General features: G+C 33.5%; 2 protein-coding genes and 1 long non-coding RNA gene across 3 annotated transcripts; 1 reads left to right on the plus strand and 2 right to left on the minus strand.

The window, feature by feature from the left end:
- The first annotated feature begins 2,776 nt into the window (after window positions 1–2,776).
- LOC108828017 (uncharacterized) lies at window positions 2,777–4,280 on the plus strand. Its single transcript, XR_001945757.2, has 4 exons — window positions 2,777–3,217; window positions 3,316–3,578; window positions 3,670–3,742; window positions 3,853–4,280. It is a non-coding gene; the product is annotated as an uncharacterized LOC108828017 (long non-coding RNA).
- Window positions 4,281–6,785: 2,505 nt separating this feature from the next.
- On the minus strand, window positions 6,786–8,339 carry LOC108841556 (transcription factor MYB119). The gene is made up of 3 exons (XM_018614306.2): window positions 7,999–8,339; window positions 7,735–7,861; window positions 6,786–7,583 (listed from the first exon to the last, which is right to left on the minus strand). The coding sequence occupies exons 1-3, from the start codon at window positions 8,337–8,339 to the stop codon at window positions 6,786–6,788; spliced, it is 1,266 nt and encodes a 421-aa protein (XP_018469808.2).
- A 2,726-nt stretch (window positions 8,340–11,065) lies between these two features.
- On the minus strand, window positions 11,066–13,946 carry LOC108837373 (subtilisin-like protease SBT4.8). Its single transcript, XM_056993192.1, has 9 exons — window positions 13,830–13,946; window positions 13,636–13,730; window positions 13,447–13,538; window positions 13,100–13,352; window positions 12,529–13,018; window positions 12,206–12,435; window positions 12,015–12,126; window positions 11,725–11,935; window positions 11,066–11,619 (listed from the first exon to the last, which is right to left on the minus strand). Exons 1-9 carry the CDS (start codon window positions 13,929–13,931, stop codon window positions 11,066–11,068), a joined length of 2,139 nt encoding a protein of 712 aa, XP_056849172.1. The 5' UTR covers window positions 13,932–13,946.
- Between the last annotated feature and the right edge of the window lie 499 nt (window positions 13,947–14,445).

Raw genomic sequence — 14,445 nt, forward strand, 5'->3', positions numbered from 1 at the left:
TTCTATAATTAATTTTTCTTTAATATTTTTATACGCATAAATTGGTTTTTATAAAAATAATTATGTTTAGTTAATTATATATTTGTCTTATATGTACAAACACATATTCATCATGTACACACATACTCATGTACAACAACAACCTAACAATTAAAAAAAATTATGTTAGTATCATAAGATGTAGCAAAGATGATAAAACAAATTGAGTTTTATAAAGAAATTTAAAGAAAATACTCATGTAATATATTTCACATAAATACTATTGTGTTTTGTAAAAATAATATGTGGAAGTTGAACCTAAATATAGATGTGAAATATTTGTAGCTTTTTTGTCATAATTGTTTAACATACAATTTTATATTAAAAAGGAAAGTTAGTTAATTATAAGAAATTAATAAGAGTACTTTTACAATTTTCTTTAGTTTAGACTTTAAAAAAGTAATATTATTTATTTAATAGTTAGTTTTTATTAAATCACTTATTGTACTTGTTGGATTTTATAATTCGGTTTTGTTTAATATTTGTTTCTTGAAAGTTAACATTTATATTTTATAATTCTCTTTCTTTAATATCTTTAAAAACAAAATCATAAAAAACTTTTTAAAATAATTATTTTCAAATAGCTTTTTACAATTATTTTGATCAATTTTGAAGACATTATGATCAATTTTTTAACAATATGTAATTGTAAAAAACAATATAACAGTAATTTTTATAAAATTTTAAAAGAACCATAAAATACTATTTTTAATGAATTGTTTTGCTACCTCTTTTAAATCATAAAGAAAAGAGAATTGTATCACTTTTAACACATGTCACAATTTTATGATGAAAACTACTTTCAAATATATTAATGTAAAATACTAAAATGGTAATTTTGTAACTTTCCTTTTTTAAATATGAAATCCTAAAATCTAACTTTAAAACACTATTTTGTAATGAGAATTTTTCTTTTTCTTAATCTCTTTTAAATCTTTAAAAAAAGAATTGTATCATATTTTGACACATGTCACAATCTTAAAAATTTATTGACACATGTCGGAATCAGAAAATTAAAATTACTATCAAATATTTTTAACAATATGTAATATAAAAATGGTAATTTTTTAAATTTTCCTTTTCTAAAAATACTAATTCATAAATTGAAATTTAAAAGACTATTTTTGTAATGAGAATTTTCTTTTTTCTTAATCTCTTTTAAATCATTTTAAAAAAATTGTATCATATTTTTGACACATGTAACCATCTTAACAAAAAGTTTGACACATGTCACAATTATGTTAATTAGTAATTTTGAAGAACTAAACTTTATGTAATAAAATTTTAAAAATGTAAAATTACTATTAATAATATTTATAATAAGGTTTTTAATTATGAGATATATTAACACATGTCAAAATCTTAAAGTTTTAATTGCCATGTGTCGCGATCATGTTAATTAGTAACTTTGAAGAACCAAGCTTTATATAATAAGATAGCCACTTATGTTCACGAAATATTTTCGTTTAGTCTCAAGTTTTTGTATATTGAATTTATTGATTAATAGAGAAGCATAAAAATAAATGGACAATTCTCTTAAGTAGATATTTTCAAATTTTTATCATAAAAAGAGGTTTTAAAGAGGAAAATAACTAAATTTTTTTATTTAATAGCTAAAAGACCTTTATACTATAGATATATAATGCAAAAAAAGAGATATACCCTAGAATAACATTTAAAATTTTCTTTTTCACAAATATAGTCTTTAAGAATCAAAAAGACCAAAAATTTCATTAAAGAGGTAATTATATACTTATAATCCTATGATTAATCAAGCTAGATTTTAAGGTTTAGAGTTAAAGAGTGGAATTTTGGGATTGGGGTTTAAATTTTTATTTTTATAAAATTTTGAAAATGGTTTCAAAAATAATTTCGAATTTCAAAAATAAAATTTGGAAAAATTGAAATAAAGAAATTTCAATAAAAAACTTTAGAAAAAATTTAGAATTTGAAAACGTATAATTTGAAGCTATAAAATATGTATTATGATTTTTTAATTTTTCTTTAAATAGATTTTTTCAAATTTTTGTCACAAAAATAGACTCTAGAGAAAAAATGACCAAAATGTTTTATTGAATAGGTAAAAAGACGTTTTTACTCAAGATATATAAATACAAACAAAAAAAAATTTTAGTTTCAAATTATATGTTTTCAAATTCTAAATTTTCTTTTTTTTTAATTTTTTTTTTCAAATTCTCTCTTTGAAATTCGAAAATACTTTTTGGAACTATTTTTTAAAAAAATCATTTTCAAATTTTTAATATTTACTTTTTGTATTATAAAATTTTAAACCTCAATCCCAAATCCACCCATTAACTCTAAACCTTAAGGTCTAAATTAGTTAACTTAAGTGGTATAAATGTATATTTACCTTTTTAATAAAATATTGTGGTCATTTTAATTCTTAAAATCTATATTTGTGGAAAAACAATTTTAGTGCTGTTCGAGGCTATTTCTTTTTAGTTATTTCGTTCACGAATCTATAATATAATAGTAGAGTTGAAGCTCTCCCTTGCTGCCACATCAGCGTTTCTGTGGGTCCCACCTCCGTTTTTTTCCAACTCGCCTGCCGTTTTTTGTTGTCTTGCGCGTCGTTTCTCTTCCTTCCTTCGTTTTACGTTTTGTGTTCAAGTCTTTGGATATGGGCCTATAGATAACTTTATGTAAGTTTAAACATGATCTTAATTGTAGTCCTAGCCCAATAAAAATAAGAACGAAAGCCCTTATTCTCCATTGTCGTCATCTTCAGTCTCAAATCAGTTCTTTTTGTCGTCTTTATCTTCAATGTAGATAAGGTTGCAATCGGTTCAGTTTCCTCTGGCAAAACAGAAAATTACCCTTTCGGTTTCCATGGAGCATTGAATCTACAAACTCTACATCTCCCCCCATCTTAACCGAGTCAACCATTGATGCATCTTCCTTCTTATATATATATCATGGTAAAAACGGAATCCCTTCATCTCAAATACAGTCTTCGCCGTTATAGATTATACCAACTTTTCCAAAGTATCTGTCTGTGGTGCTCGAGTTCCGCCGTCGTCCTCTACTCAACGTTGGATTCACTCTGTCTTGGTCGCACTTCTCAGTCTGTTTTCGGTTGGCTTTTCCGCTTTTGGGATTCCCGTAACACCAAAACTGTGAATTTAGGGGAATCACTCATCTCTTTCTAGATGAAAAGGTAACTAGATCTTTCTTCTATCACACCACTGATTTGTTGCTTCTCTATTTTTTTATTTTTTAAATCCTTACAAGAGGAAGACGTGTGTTGTATCTCAGTTTCATCCGAGGAAGATATTCTTTTTAAGAAGGAAATATCAGTGTTCTCTGTAGAGATTGGACATAGGAGTTTTCTAATGAAGAATCCACATTCGTTTGCTCAGAAAGAGGTGACTAAAACCAACTAACTCTCTTCTGAGAACAAATCATTCATCAGTGAATCAGTGATACATACTCACACTCCTTGAAGCGTGTTGATATTGGCGAAATAAGAGAAATTCAGTGTATGTTTGAAAAGAAATAAAGCAAGAGCAGCTCAAGAGGTAAAATACCTTTAATATATATATATATATATCTTCAAGGCGTTCTGTACTTAAGCTCACAACTCAAATATTTTTTTTCTATTGTTGACAGGAACAAGACTAAAACTGGAAGCGTGCTTGTCCTTCGGAGCCATAATTCACCACTTTGTAGTATAGATTTCAAGGTGAGTTTCAAGCGACTGTGCTAATGTGTTGAATATCTGCATTTGCAAGTCTCATATTTAAGAATTTGTGACAATGACCGTGAAAAATGATACTTCGTTGTTGTTATCAGCTTTAACGAGTTCATAGATCAATTCACCAAGGAAGAAACTGATAAAACCACTTCCTCATATTGACTATGTTACCCTCCCTGATAGCTGGTACACCGATCATTGAGCCTCTCAAGGATATTAGAATCCAATTACAATTCCAGAAACAAAAACTCTCCCTTTGAAGTCAAAGCATCCAATCAAGTATCCCACAACAGTATGTAGCAACCTGCCGGTTCCAATGAAGTTAGAGAAAAGTTATTAAGAGCAACGTGCTCATCTGGATTGTTAAGAGCAATGAAATCACTAATTGTTCTCTCTATTTTTTTTTTAAATTCCATTTGTTTAGATGGAATTATTCTTTATTATGTTTGACATACAAATTTCCTTTTCTAATAATCCAGAAAAACTTTTGATATATATAATTAAAGAAAAAGTTAAATCCATATTTTTTTCAATAAGGAGGGATTAGTTAGGAGGTTTAACAAATGCTAAATCCAATAATCTTAAATTTGTAAGAATTTTTATAAACACCACATCCAATAAGAGAGGATTTAAATAAAACTTGAAATTTTGTGAAACCCCTAATACAAAAAGCCTCCTAGATCTTTCGGGGTTTATATTGTGTTGATGAGAATTGAAGCCTTGTAACTCTTACGCCTGTTAGGATTTTCAAACAAACCATTAGCCTTAGTTTATGAGAAAAAGTTGATAAAATTGAAAAAACTCTATGTTCTTTTTTAATATAAACATATACCGAATACATTTCCGAGCTCAAGAAACTGTTCGTTGAGCTTATCTCTACGTATCTTCTCACGACCTTTTGAATATTCCGACAAGAGACTGCCTCTTTCTTCACTTCTACCATTTTCTCAGGCCTGAAGAAAAAAAATAGCAACTGAAAACAAAGAAAAAGCTTGAAACTAATACATTTTCAAAGTCAAAAGCTAATATAAGAAGAATAATGAGGATTCATCAGATAAGGAGAACTCAGAAGAAGCTTTGAGCTTCTTGGTTTGCTCCATTGCAAATTAATAAACTCTCTTCCTGAATAAAAAGGATACTTTAAGAGATCAAAGATAAGTTGGTTTCTTCTTCTTCTTGGTGACTATAAAAACCGAGGTGATAATGGTTGTGGATGCCGCCGAGGAAAATCAATAATTTGCTTAATAATAATAATACATAACCTAATGCAAAATAGCTTACTTCTCTGCCAACGACTTAAAATATTAAAAACCTATTATGATTTCAAACATGTTGATGATGATTCATGCGTATATGGTTAAGTTAAACTCATTTAGTATGATGAGGGATTTTAAAATACTGAGCTCAGGTACACTCTAGAACTTCAACAATGTCCGCATAGAGTTAATCAAACCAAACACCACAACACAACACATCATCACCTTCAGATGCTTATATATAACAAAGATAATTTCAATGTCCCCGCGCTTGCGCGGGGCTATGCCTCTAGTATAATAAAAAAACATACTTCATACATAACGCATATGAGTGATATGCATAAAACATGTTAAATTAGTATACACATACTTAATTGCTTCATAAATATTGATTTATGTCTAAATATATTCATTAGCTTTCGTAAAAGTTCCTGAAACAAATCTCTACAACTAGCTAGTTGACTAATTAATTGCATAATGTTTTCTTTTAAGCTGACTATCACAGATTTTGTTTTGCCAAATCACTATGTTGCTAGCTAGCAAGTATCAAATGCTGTTACAAACTTACAATAACATTTAACTTTTACTTAATTTGAGATATCGTTTACCAAAAAGAACATGGCAAAACTAACGCAAGACAGCAACAACAATCATTCTATTTTATATTAATCATTCACTCCTCATGATCCACAAACAGATAATGGATCTATGTAACTGTGACGTATGATAACTTTCCATATGACCAGGATTTCAAGTACGTCATAGACGACGCGTTTTGCCTGACGGGACTTTCTTGCCAAGAGGCTCGACGGTGACATACTCAATTTACTCGATCGGACGAATGAAAACCATTTGGTGCCAAGATTGTCTCGAGTTCCGTCCAGAGAGGTGGCTCACAGGCAGCTGAAGGTGACCGGTTCGAGACTCCTAAGGATGGTTTTAAGTTCGTAGCGTTTAACGCCGGACCACTGACTTGCTTGGGAAAAAAACTTGGCTTATCTCCAAATGAAGTCGGTGGCCGCAGCCGTTCTCCTCCGTTACCGGCAGTTTCCAGTTCGGTCACCGCGTCGAGCAGAAGATGTCATTGACGCTCTTCATGAAGACCGGGCTACATGTCTACTTGCAACCTCGTGGTGAGATGGTTGCGTGATTGATAAGTAAGAGAGTTATGGTAAATAATGTTTGAGATTTGGAGGATGTGTTTATTATTTGACATTTCCTTTTATAAGCTATCAACAATATTTTACTTTCGTATGATTTCTCCACCTACAAAATAGGTATTATATTTTATAAGCTATCTATTTTGGAATAAAAGTCTAGTGGTTATACTAAGTATAAATTTAACTGAATTAATGGACTTATCTTTAGATTAACTAATTTTATAACGTAAGAATGGGAATCAATTTCGCACTAACCTCTAGCTGAAACAACCACATTTAAGGACGACTTATATTTAGATTAACCAAATTTCATAACGTAAGTGGGAAGTAATCTCGCACTGACCACTATAATTACTTGAACAAAATGTTGGCAAAAAATTACTTGACAAAAATACCTGAAGAGAATAAATAATAATAATAATAATAATAATAATAATAATAATAATAATAATAAACCCGAATTATTTTGATAAGAGAAGACCCTTGAATCTTATGTTCTATAGAAAGTTTTAAGAACATAAATTATTAAAGTAACCGAAAAGAAATATAGAGAATGACCATAATCATGGTAGCAATGATCGCATAGTATCACCATGATCATGTTGGTAGCTAGAACTATGGGAAACACTTGTTGCTACCTTGAATAGAACCAGAGAGCATCTCCATCAAATCCATCTCTCTTCTTTCACCTGTAGAGTTATCCTGAGGCACAAGCAACTCGCTATGGCCTCCCTGCTCTACGGTGGAGGAGGACGTGGAAGATGAGGAAGACGGAAAATGCGGGTAGGAGTAGGACGACGCCGTACCATTCAGCAAATAAGACAAGTAGACATCAGACGCAAGGTGCGGTTTATTCTCAGGAACGGCAGCCATTGCTTGATCCTGATGATGAGTCCACACACTTTTGTGCGAGTTAGGGTTCTTGATCATGGTTACCTCGTCAGAAGTTTGGTTTAAACCAATGTTGTCAAGAGAAACCGGGTGGTTTGCAAAGATGTTTTGTAGGTAAACTAACTCTTCGTCATATGGATCACCAAGGACCGATGATGTAGAATCTCCATCCGAATAGATCTGATCAAGATTTGGAGTAGTAAGTACACTGATGGAGTTCTCATTCTTATTATCGTCATTGGCCTTGTTTTTGACATTACTGTCGATGCTTTTGATGTAGTCTTGGAGAATGCATGGCCTTTTAGCAGCTGGAGAGAGATCGCTATCGTCGTTACCCCCGTTTGCTTCACGACGCTTTTGTTTGCGTTTTGAGTTTTGGCGTCGTTTAGTCGCATTCCAGTGATTCTTGATAGAGTTCTCGGTGCGTCCTGGTATGAGTTTAGCGATCTCTGCCCACTTGTTCCCAATTCTTTTGTGTGTTTCTACAAGAACCTTTTCTTCTTCTTCACTCCATCCATCTTTCTGATAACACATGAGAAAAACGTAGATAGAGACTTATGTTTAAAGTTATAACCCTAGCTAGAGACTTATTTTAGAACCCTAGATCTACACAAACATATGATATAAAGTATAAACAAAATCACCAAAGAAGTATTATTAGGAATAAAAAAACCTTGATATCAGGACGGAGATGATTATGCCATCTCTCACGACATTGTTTGCCTGCTCTTCCCTCAAGTTTTTCCGAGATCATTGCCCATTTCTTCTCCCCAAGTTGCCTCACTAACCTTATCAACTTCCTATATATATATTCAATCGTATTTGCAAATGCATAACTATAAATTTAGATTTTTATATAGATGCATGAACTTATCGACGTCAATATATATATATATACACAAATATCTACATAAAAATAATTCTATAACATATATACCTGTCTTCTTCAGCCGTCCATTGCCCTTTGATAAGATTCTTGAATGGTCGCTTCTTCGTAGGGTTATGATAACCTCTGGTTGCATCTTTAGCGACCATGTCCCCAATAGAGATTCCGCCATTAGCGACCAAATGTTTATCCTTCCTCGGACCAAACGTGAGGTTCTCTTTGTTGTCGTTTTTGGTCTCAATCGCCTTTGTCTTCTTCATGATCGCTGGGTGTCGGTCTCTAGAACAATCTTGTTTCTTGGGATACAAGGTATCATTCTTTTGGCCGTACAAGAATCTCTCCACGGAGGTCAAGGGAGGCGCAGCTCCGTGGACAAGGCGGCGGTGCTCCATAGAGGAAAAATAAAAGATTAATAGAATGGAGAGGAGAGCACAAAGGAGAGAGTTTAGCTAGTAACAAGGAATATGAGAGAGCTTAATCAGTTGCTATATAGACTAATGAATTAATTACCCATTAAATTATACTAAATTTTATATTTTCTTTTAAAATATTAAACGAAATAAATAATTATATGCATTTAAAGTTAAAAGAAAATAATAAAAAGAAGCTGATTAAGAAGACTACAAAATCTGATAACTAAAACGTATTGATATTTTAATTGATTACTATATGTTTATAGACCCATTAGTCAGTAAATTTCAAATCGATATTTCTTCAAATCCTCTCATTTCATTTCCTATTATATATGCGTTATACGACGCCATTGTTGCTTATTAAACAGTATTTGCCAGCGAACATAAGTTGATTGTAGAACAATATCCAATAATTTTTCTAATGAGTACTCGTTTGTTTGGCAGCAAAACTCATGAACTTTAGTCGTCTTTAACTATTTGCATTTTGATATAAGTAAAATATTTACTAAAATATATACTTAAATAGGAAAGGCAATCAAGACCGTGCAATATGCCAAAGGGCGACTGGACTAGTTGGTTTGTCTTAGCTAATGGTAATTGTGAATAAATTAATCATATTTCGTAAAGACGATCACATCCTCGTGACAGAAACTAGACCTATAATGTGAATGAAGGGCAGTGTAGTAATAGCCAAGTTCATTTTGTTTGTAAATTTGTAACTGACCAAGTGGTAAACGGAGAACCATCAATGGTAATTTATTTGGCGCCAAATGAAAAATATGGAAAAATAGTTATGCTACGAATAAATGATTAGTTGACTACTACTAATTATTTTCGAAGGAGAAGACTAAGCCATCCAGCCACATTTAATTGTTTCGAGTCTTGAGTAACGTATTCTGAATAAAAATTTCAATAATCTTTTTGACAGTGATTTCTATAATTTCTTGTCCCTTTTTTATTCGGAAAGAAATATACCTTATAGTTAATATTCTCAGTTTGTTGGGTCCATAAATCATATTAAAATGGGCTCATGTACGTGTAATATACATTCGAGATTGCATTATTCCTGGGCAAATAAACCGAACCCGAAAACCCAAACTAAATCCGATCCGATAAAAATGAATCCGAACCGATCCGAACCCGTTTTAAATATCGAATGGATCTTGTTTTATGGTATTTTGGGTTATGAGTATTATCCGAACTGAACCCGAATCTAAATGGATATCCGATAGAACCCGAAACATTCAAAACCCAGAAAGATCTTGATCTCAATTCTTAATATATATCCAAAATACACTAAAATATATTAAACATCTAAAATAATTATCTATTACAAGAACGATGGTGGTTCTATTACATTAAGATTGATTAAGATTGATGGTTCAAGGTGGTGGTTGAAGCGTAAAGTTTATAGAATTTGGTTTTGTTTTGATTGAGCAATGTTTTTCATTTCATGAGAATTTGATTTTCATTTTATGCTTTAGTTCATATGGTTTTCTTTTTATCGATAAATTTTTTTTTTTTGATTTTAAATGATCACGGTTAGGGCTGGACATAAAACCCGTAACCCGAAATCCGAACCAAATCCGAACCGAAAAATCCGAACCAAACCGAATCTGAAATGTTAAAAAATATCCGAATGGATCTTGTAGGATGTTACAAAACATATCCGAACCCGAAGTGTTATTAACCGAACCCGAACGGATAACCCAAAAACCCAAAAATATCCAAAAAGCCGATCCCAATGTCCAAATTAGTATACATTATAAATATTTAAAACATAAATATGTACTTAAAATATTCAATTTCATATTTATTTTAACATAATATCTAACAATAAGTATCTATCATTTAAATTAATGTCTTAAATACTCTATTATATATAAATAAGTATATATACTTTTTATGTTTTGCTATTAAATTTTAGATTTTATTTAGAATATATTCGAACCGATTTGATATAACCCGAATCTGAATGGTATATGGTTACTTACCGAACCGAAACCAATGTGTTATATCCGAACCCGAACCGTACTTGTAGATTTACTAGAATGGGACCTCGAAGGTGTTACAAAACAGAACCGAAATCCGAAAAACCCGAACCGAACCCGAATGGGTACCCGAACGCCCACCCCTAATTACGGTTGATGGTCCTTTCTTATTTTTTATTCGATTTTACTTATGTGTTGGTTACCAAATAGGTACAAATCAGGTATTTTAAAACAAAAGAACCGATTTTATTTATGTTTTGGTTACAAATTAGGTAAAATTTAGGTACTTTGAACCGAAGAACCGATTGGAACCCGAACCCGAAAGTACATTGGATTATACCGGTTCTTTGAAGATTTACTAACCCCGACCCGAATCCGATAGAACCCGAACCGGTCCCGAACCGAACTTTCATATAACCCAAATGAGACTGATTTTGATAAACCCAAAAAACTAAAACCCGATTGGATTAAACCGAAACCCGATTGGATTAAACCGAAACCCGATTGGATTAAACCGAAACCTGATTGGGACTCCGAATGTCCAGGCGTACATTATCTTATTGATTTTAGACTGTGAGCTTCAGCTGTATAACTGTGCTTAAGAGTTAAGACATTAGCATATATCGGAAGCCTAGAGATCATTACATTAATGAATGAAATTAATAAAACATAAGGATTATATTGGTTTATTTTAAATATTAAATATGGTGATTATTAGATTGAATCATTAGGAACATTGGTATAAACAACAATGGGGCTTCTAACTTTATGGGTGCCATCAGACCATATTAAACTTGCAGAGGAAGGCAGATTTGGGTCGATATTGCTGCCTGAAACAGTCACGGTGAAAGACTGCTTCTCCTTCACCGACTTCATAAACAGGACATCAGGTGTAACCTTGACACTGAGCTCAGTCCCGTGATTTAAGACAATCTGCGATTTGTATGTCGAATTGGGGATACCGACGTTGGTGACGGTTCTGTTGAAAGTGACGGTGAAGGAGCTATTAGCTTCCGAAAGTTTAGCCGACATTGAAGGATAGTTGAGGTTTCTTGGTAAGGTCTTTCCACTGCAAGTGACGACTTCACCGGTAATGGTTCTAAGGGTTTTGGAAGTGTAGTTCAAGCCGCAGAGAAAGGTGATGTAGTCTGCTTTGTCCAGTTCATAGACAAGTCCAGGATTTAGAGCAGCTATTGGGTCCACATGTCCAGCTCCATAAGCGAACTCGGTTGATGTAACCCCAGTGTCAGAAGCATTCATCGACCAAGCTGCAATTGTTTATTAAGAGACACCATATAAGAACAGAGTTATCAGCCAGAACTAGGTTACTTGTGTCACAAGAAACTAAAAGCTGGATATGTGTTTTGCGTTACCGGTTGTCATGATGGCAGATTGGATCATGGCTGGAGACCAGTCAGGATGAAAAGTTTTGATGTATGCAGCCACGCCTGTGACGTGTGGACAAGACATTGAAGTTCCAGATAGAACAGAGTAGTTCACATGTCTCGGGTCGATATCTTCTGTAGGTGAACCCAAAGGTGAATACGCAGCGAGAATCTCCACTCCTGGTGCTGTTACATCCGGCTGCATTTCAATCAACCTTTGTCTCTTAAAATCATACTTGTAAACAAAATCGAACAAAGATAAGACAAGTATATGTCACCTTAAGAAGGTCTACAGCGACTGTGTTTGGTCCACGAGAAGAGAAGGAAGCAACTTTAGGCGCTTTTTGATTAAAGACTGACTCAGTTTTTAGAACAGTGCCTTGCCTCGACCTGAGAATAACAAACATAGATATATCAAGTCAAAGGAAAAATCTGGAGCATAGTTAAGTGCTTGAACAGAGAGAGTTACTCTGTGGAGTTAACGTAAGAGACAAGAAAGTCAAAGTCATCTGGTGATAGAGCAGAGAGGGGACGGGAGCTAACGATGGCATAGTTTTTGAAGTCTTGATTTATGGTTGCAACAGCTACATCTGAACTAAACGAATATACGCTCACCAATATTTTCCCCTTGGCGTCAGATCCTTGATTGACAAGAGGATAGTTCTTTCCTTGCAGATCAAAAGCACTCACTGATCTCCCCTGTTAAGACAAAAACAGATGTCTGAAAGGGACAAAGAAAGAAGATACTATATATTATCATAGGAATGAGAATGTTACTAATTTGATACTTACCACAAGTGTCTTGCCGTTTTGGATAACAACTTTGGTCAAAAAGTCACGGTTTGTTGTGCTGGCTCCAACGGTTAATATCCAGGGCGCAACGCTGCCGACTGAGTTTGGCTTCGGACCTGTGTTACCGGCTGAGTTCACAGTGAGGATCCCTTTGGCCATAGCGTGGAAAGCCCCGATGGCGGTTGTGTCCACGTCGTACCTACGGGCCCCTCCCCCTCCCCCGATGGAAACGCTAATGACATCGACACCATCTGCTATTGCGTCATCGAACGCAGACAGTATATCTTCTGACGTACACCCTGTCGAGGTGCAGACTTTGTAAGCAGCGATTCTAGCAGCTGGAACGCCGCCTCTAGCGGTTCCATTGCCGATTCCATAGAAGCTTGCCCCCGCAACTGCGTTTCCAGCCGCAATGGATGATGTGTGTGAACCGTGGCCGTCAAGGTCCCTGGTGCCTTCGCCTGTGTAGTCTCTCGCTCCGATCAACTTGCTGAAAAAAACATTACAAACAACGTCAGCCTCTTCTTTAAAACAATAGTAATCTTATAAGAGAGATATTTTGGAGAATTACTTGTTGCAAGTGAAGTTTTTGCCGCCTGAACAAACACCTTTCCATTTTTTTGGAGGAGGTCCAAAGTCTTTGTCCGAGAAGCTCTCTGATTCTGGCCAAATCCCAGTGTCAATGAGACCGATGATAGTGTCACTTTCCACGGTTAGGTTTCGCTTTGTATTATTTCCTTCCTTTAACCCCATGAAATCCCAAGACGCGGTCGTTTGGAGTTGTAACTTCTTGCTCCGGAAGACAGACACAACTCCTTCCATTTCTAAGACAAAAATGAGACATTGGTAATTTATCTAACAACATAAGTAAGTGTGTACTTTAAAAAGATAAGTGTGTCTTTGTGAGAGATTACTCACCGGCTATTCTTTGTCGTTCTGGCTCAGAGAGCCGAGCAGCGAACCCATTGAAACTCCTCTTGTAACTTCTCACCAAGCGACCTTCGATCGAACTGTATATATGATATGTGTAGTATAATGCATGTATCACTTATTAGAATCCTCGTCATAAGTTATTAATGATTAGAAACTGAATCTTTTAATTAGCACCTTTCTCCAGTGATCTCTTGAAGGATGCTCATGTGATGAGACATTGGTGAGTATTCTAGCCCAGAAGGAAGTGATCCCATGTAGACAATATACACCTTCATGGATTATATTATACCATCATGTATGATGTATTGGATTCAAATAATACTAGAGATAAACAAAATACTTGATAATCGTTAATTATGAGACAATACCTGTTTATCTTGAGGATCATCTGTAACTGCTAAGACTGAACTTAAGAACAAGACGAGGACACATGAGAGGAGACAAAACGAGTTCGCTGGTAATGTTTGCATTTTCTTAAGAAATGAACGAAAGGTTTCAGTAATCTGTAAATTTCTATGGGATGGACATGATAAGATGCATAAATATATAGTAGAAAACTAATCTTGATATGTTTCTCTTAATGCAATTATATTAACATAATTTGAATGATATATACATCAATTATCTCCTTGAACATTGACTTGTTTTAGTCAACATTCTATTTAAATAATTAGGTGACAATCCACGCCCTGTGCAGAATGAGTAACTAAAAAAAATATTACGTTTAACCAATAGATATTAGAAAATTTAAAAAGTTATAATCACAAATATTAAATATATAGAAATTTGGAAAGAAGTTGTGCATATATATATAATGTAAGTTTTTTTTTGGAAAAAGTGTGTGTAATTAATTAGGTGTAATTGGAATATATTTATAGAAAAAAATCTATAAGATTAAGCAAAAATTGTTATACAATAAATTCAAAATAAAACAAAACATTGACAATAGAATTATCGCCAGCCATTTTTTTTAGTATACGAAAA

Source organism: Raphanus sativus, chromosome 2 (genome assembly GCF_000801105.2).
Source record: "Raphanus sativus cultivar WK10039 chromosome 2, ASM80110v3, whole genome shotgun sequence".
Taxonomy (NCBI): domain Eukaryota; kingdom Viridiplantae; phylum Streptophyta; class Magnoliopsida; order Brassicales; family Brassicaceae; genus Raphanus; species Raphanus sativus.

Coding starts and splice junctions, on each gene's coding strand:
- LOC108841556 (XM_018614306.2), bottom strand. CDS start 8,339: ATGGAGCACCGCCGCCTTGTCCACGGAGCTGCGCCTCCCTTGACCTCC. Junction 7,862..7,998: donor TGGACGGCTGAAGAAGACAG/GTATATATGTTA, acceptor ATATATATATAG/GAAGTTGATAAGGTTAGTGA. Junction 7,584..7,734: donor ATCTCCGTCCTGATATCAAG/GTTTTTTTATTC, acceptor ATGTGTTATCAG/AAAGATGGATGGAGTGAAGA.
- LOC108837373 (XM_056993192.1), bottom strand. CDS start 13,931: ATGCAAACATTACCAGCGAACTCGTTTTGTCTCCTCTCATGTGTCCTC. Junction 13,539..13,635: donor CAAGAGATCACTGGAGAAAG/GTGCTAATTAAA, acceptor TCATATATACAG/TTCGATCGAAGGTCGCTTGG. Junction 11,620..11,724: donor ATCTGCCATCATGACAACCG/GTAACGCAAAAC, acceptor AAACAATTGCAG/CTTGGTCGATGAATGCTTCT.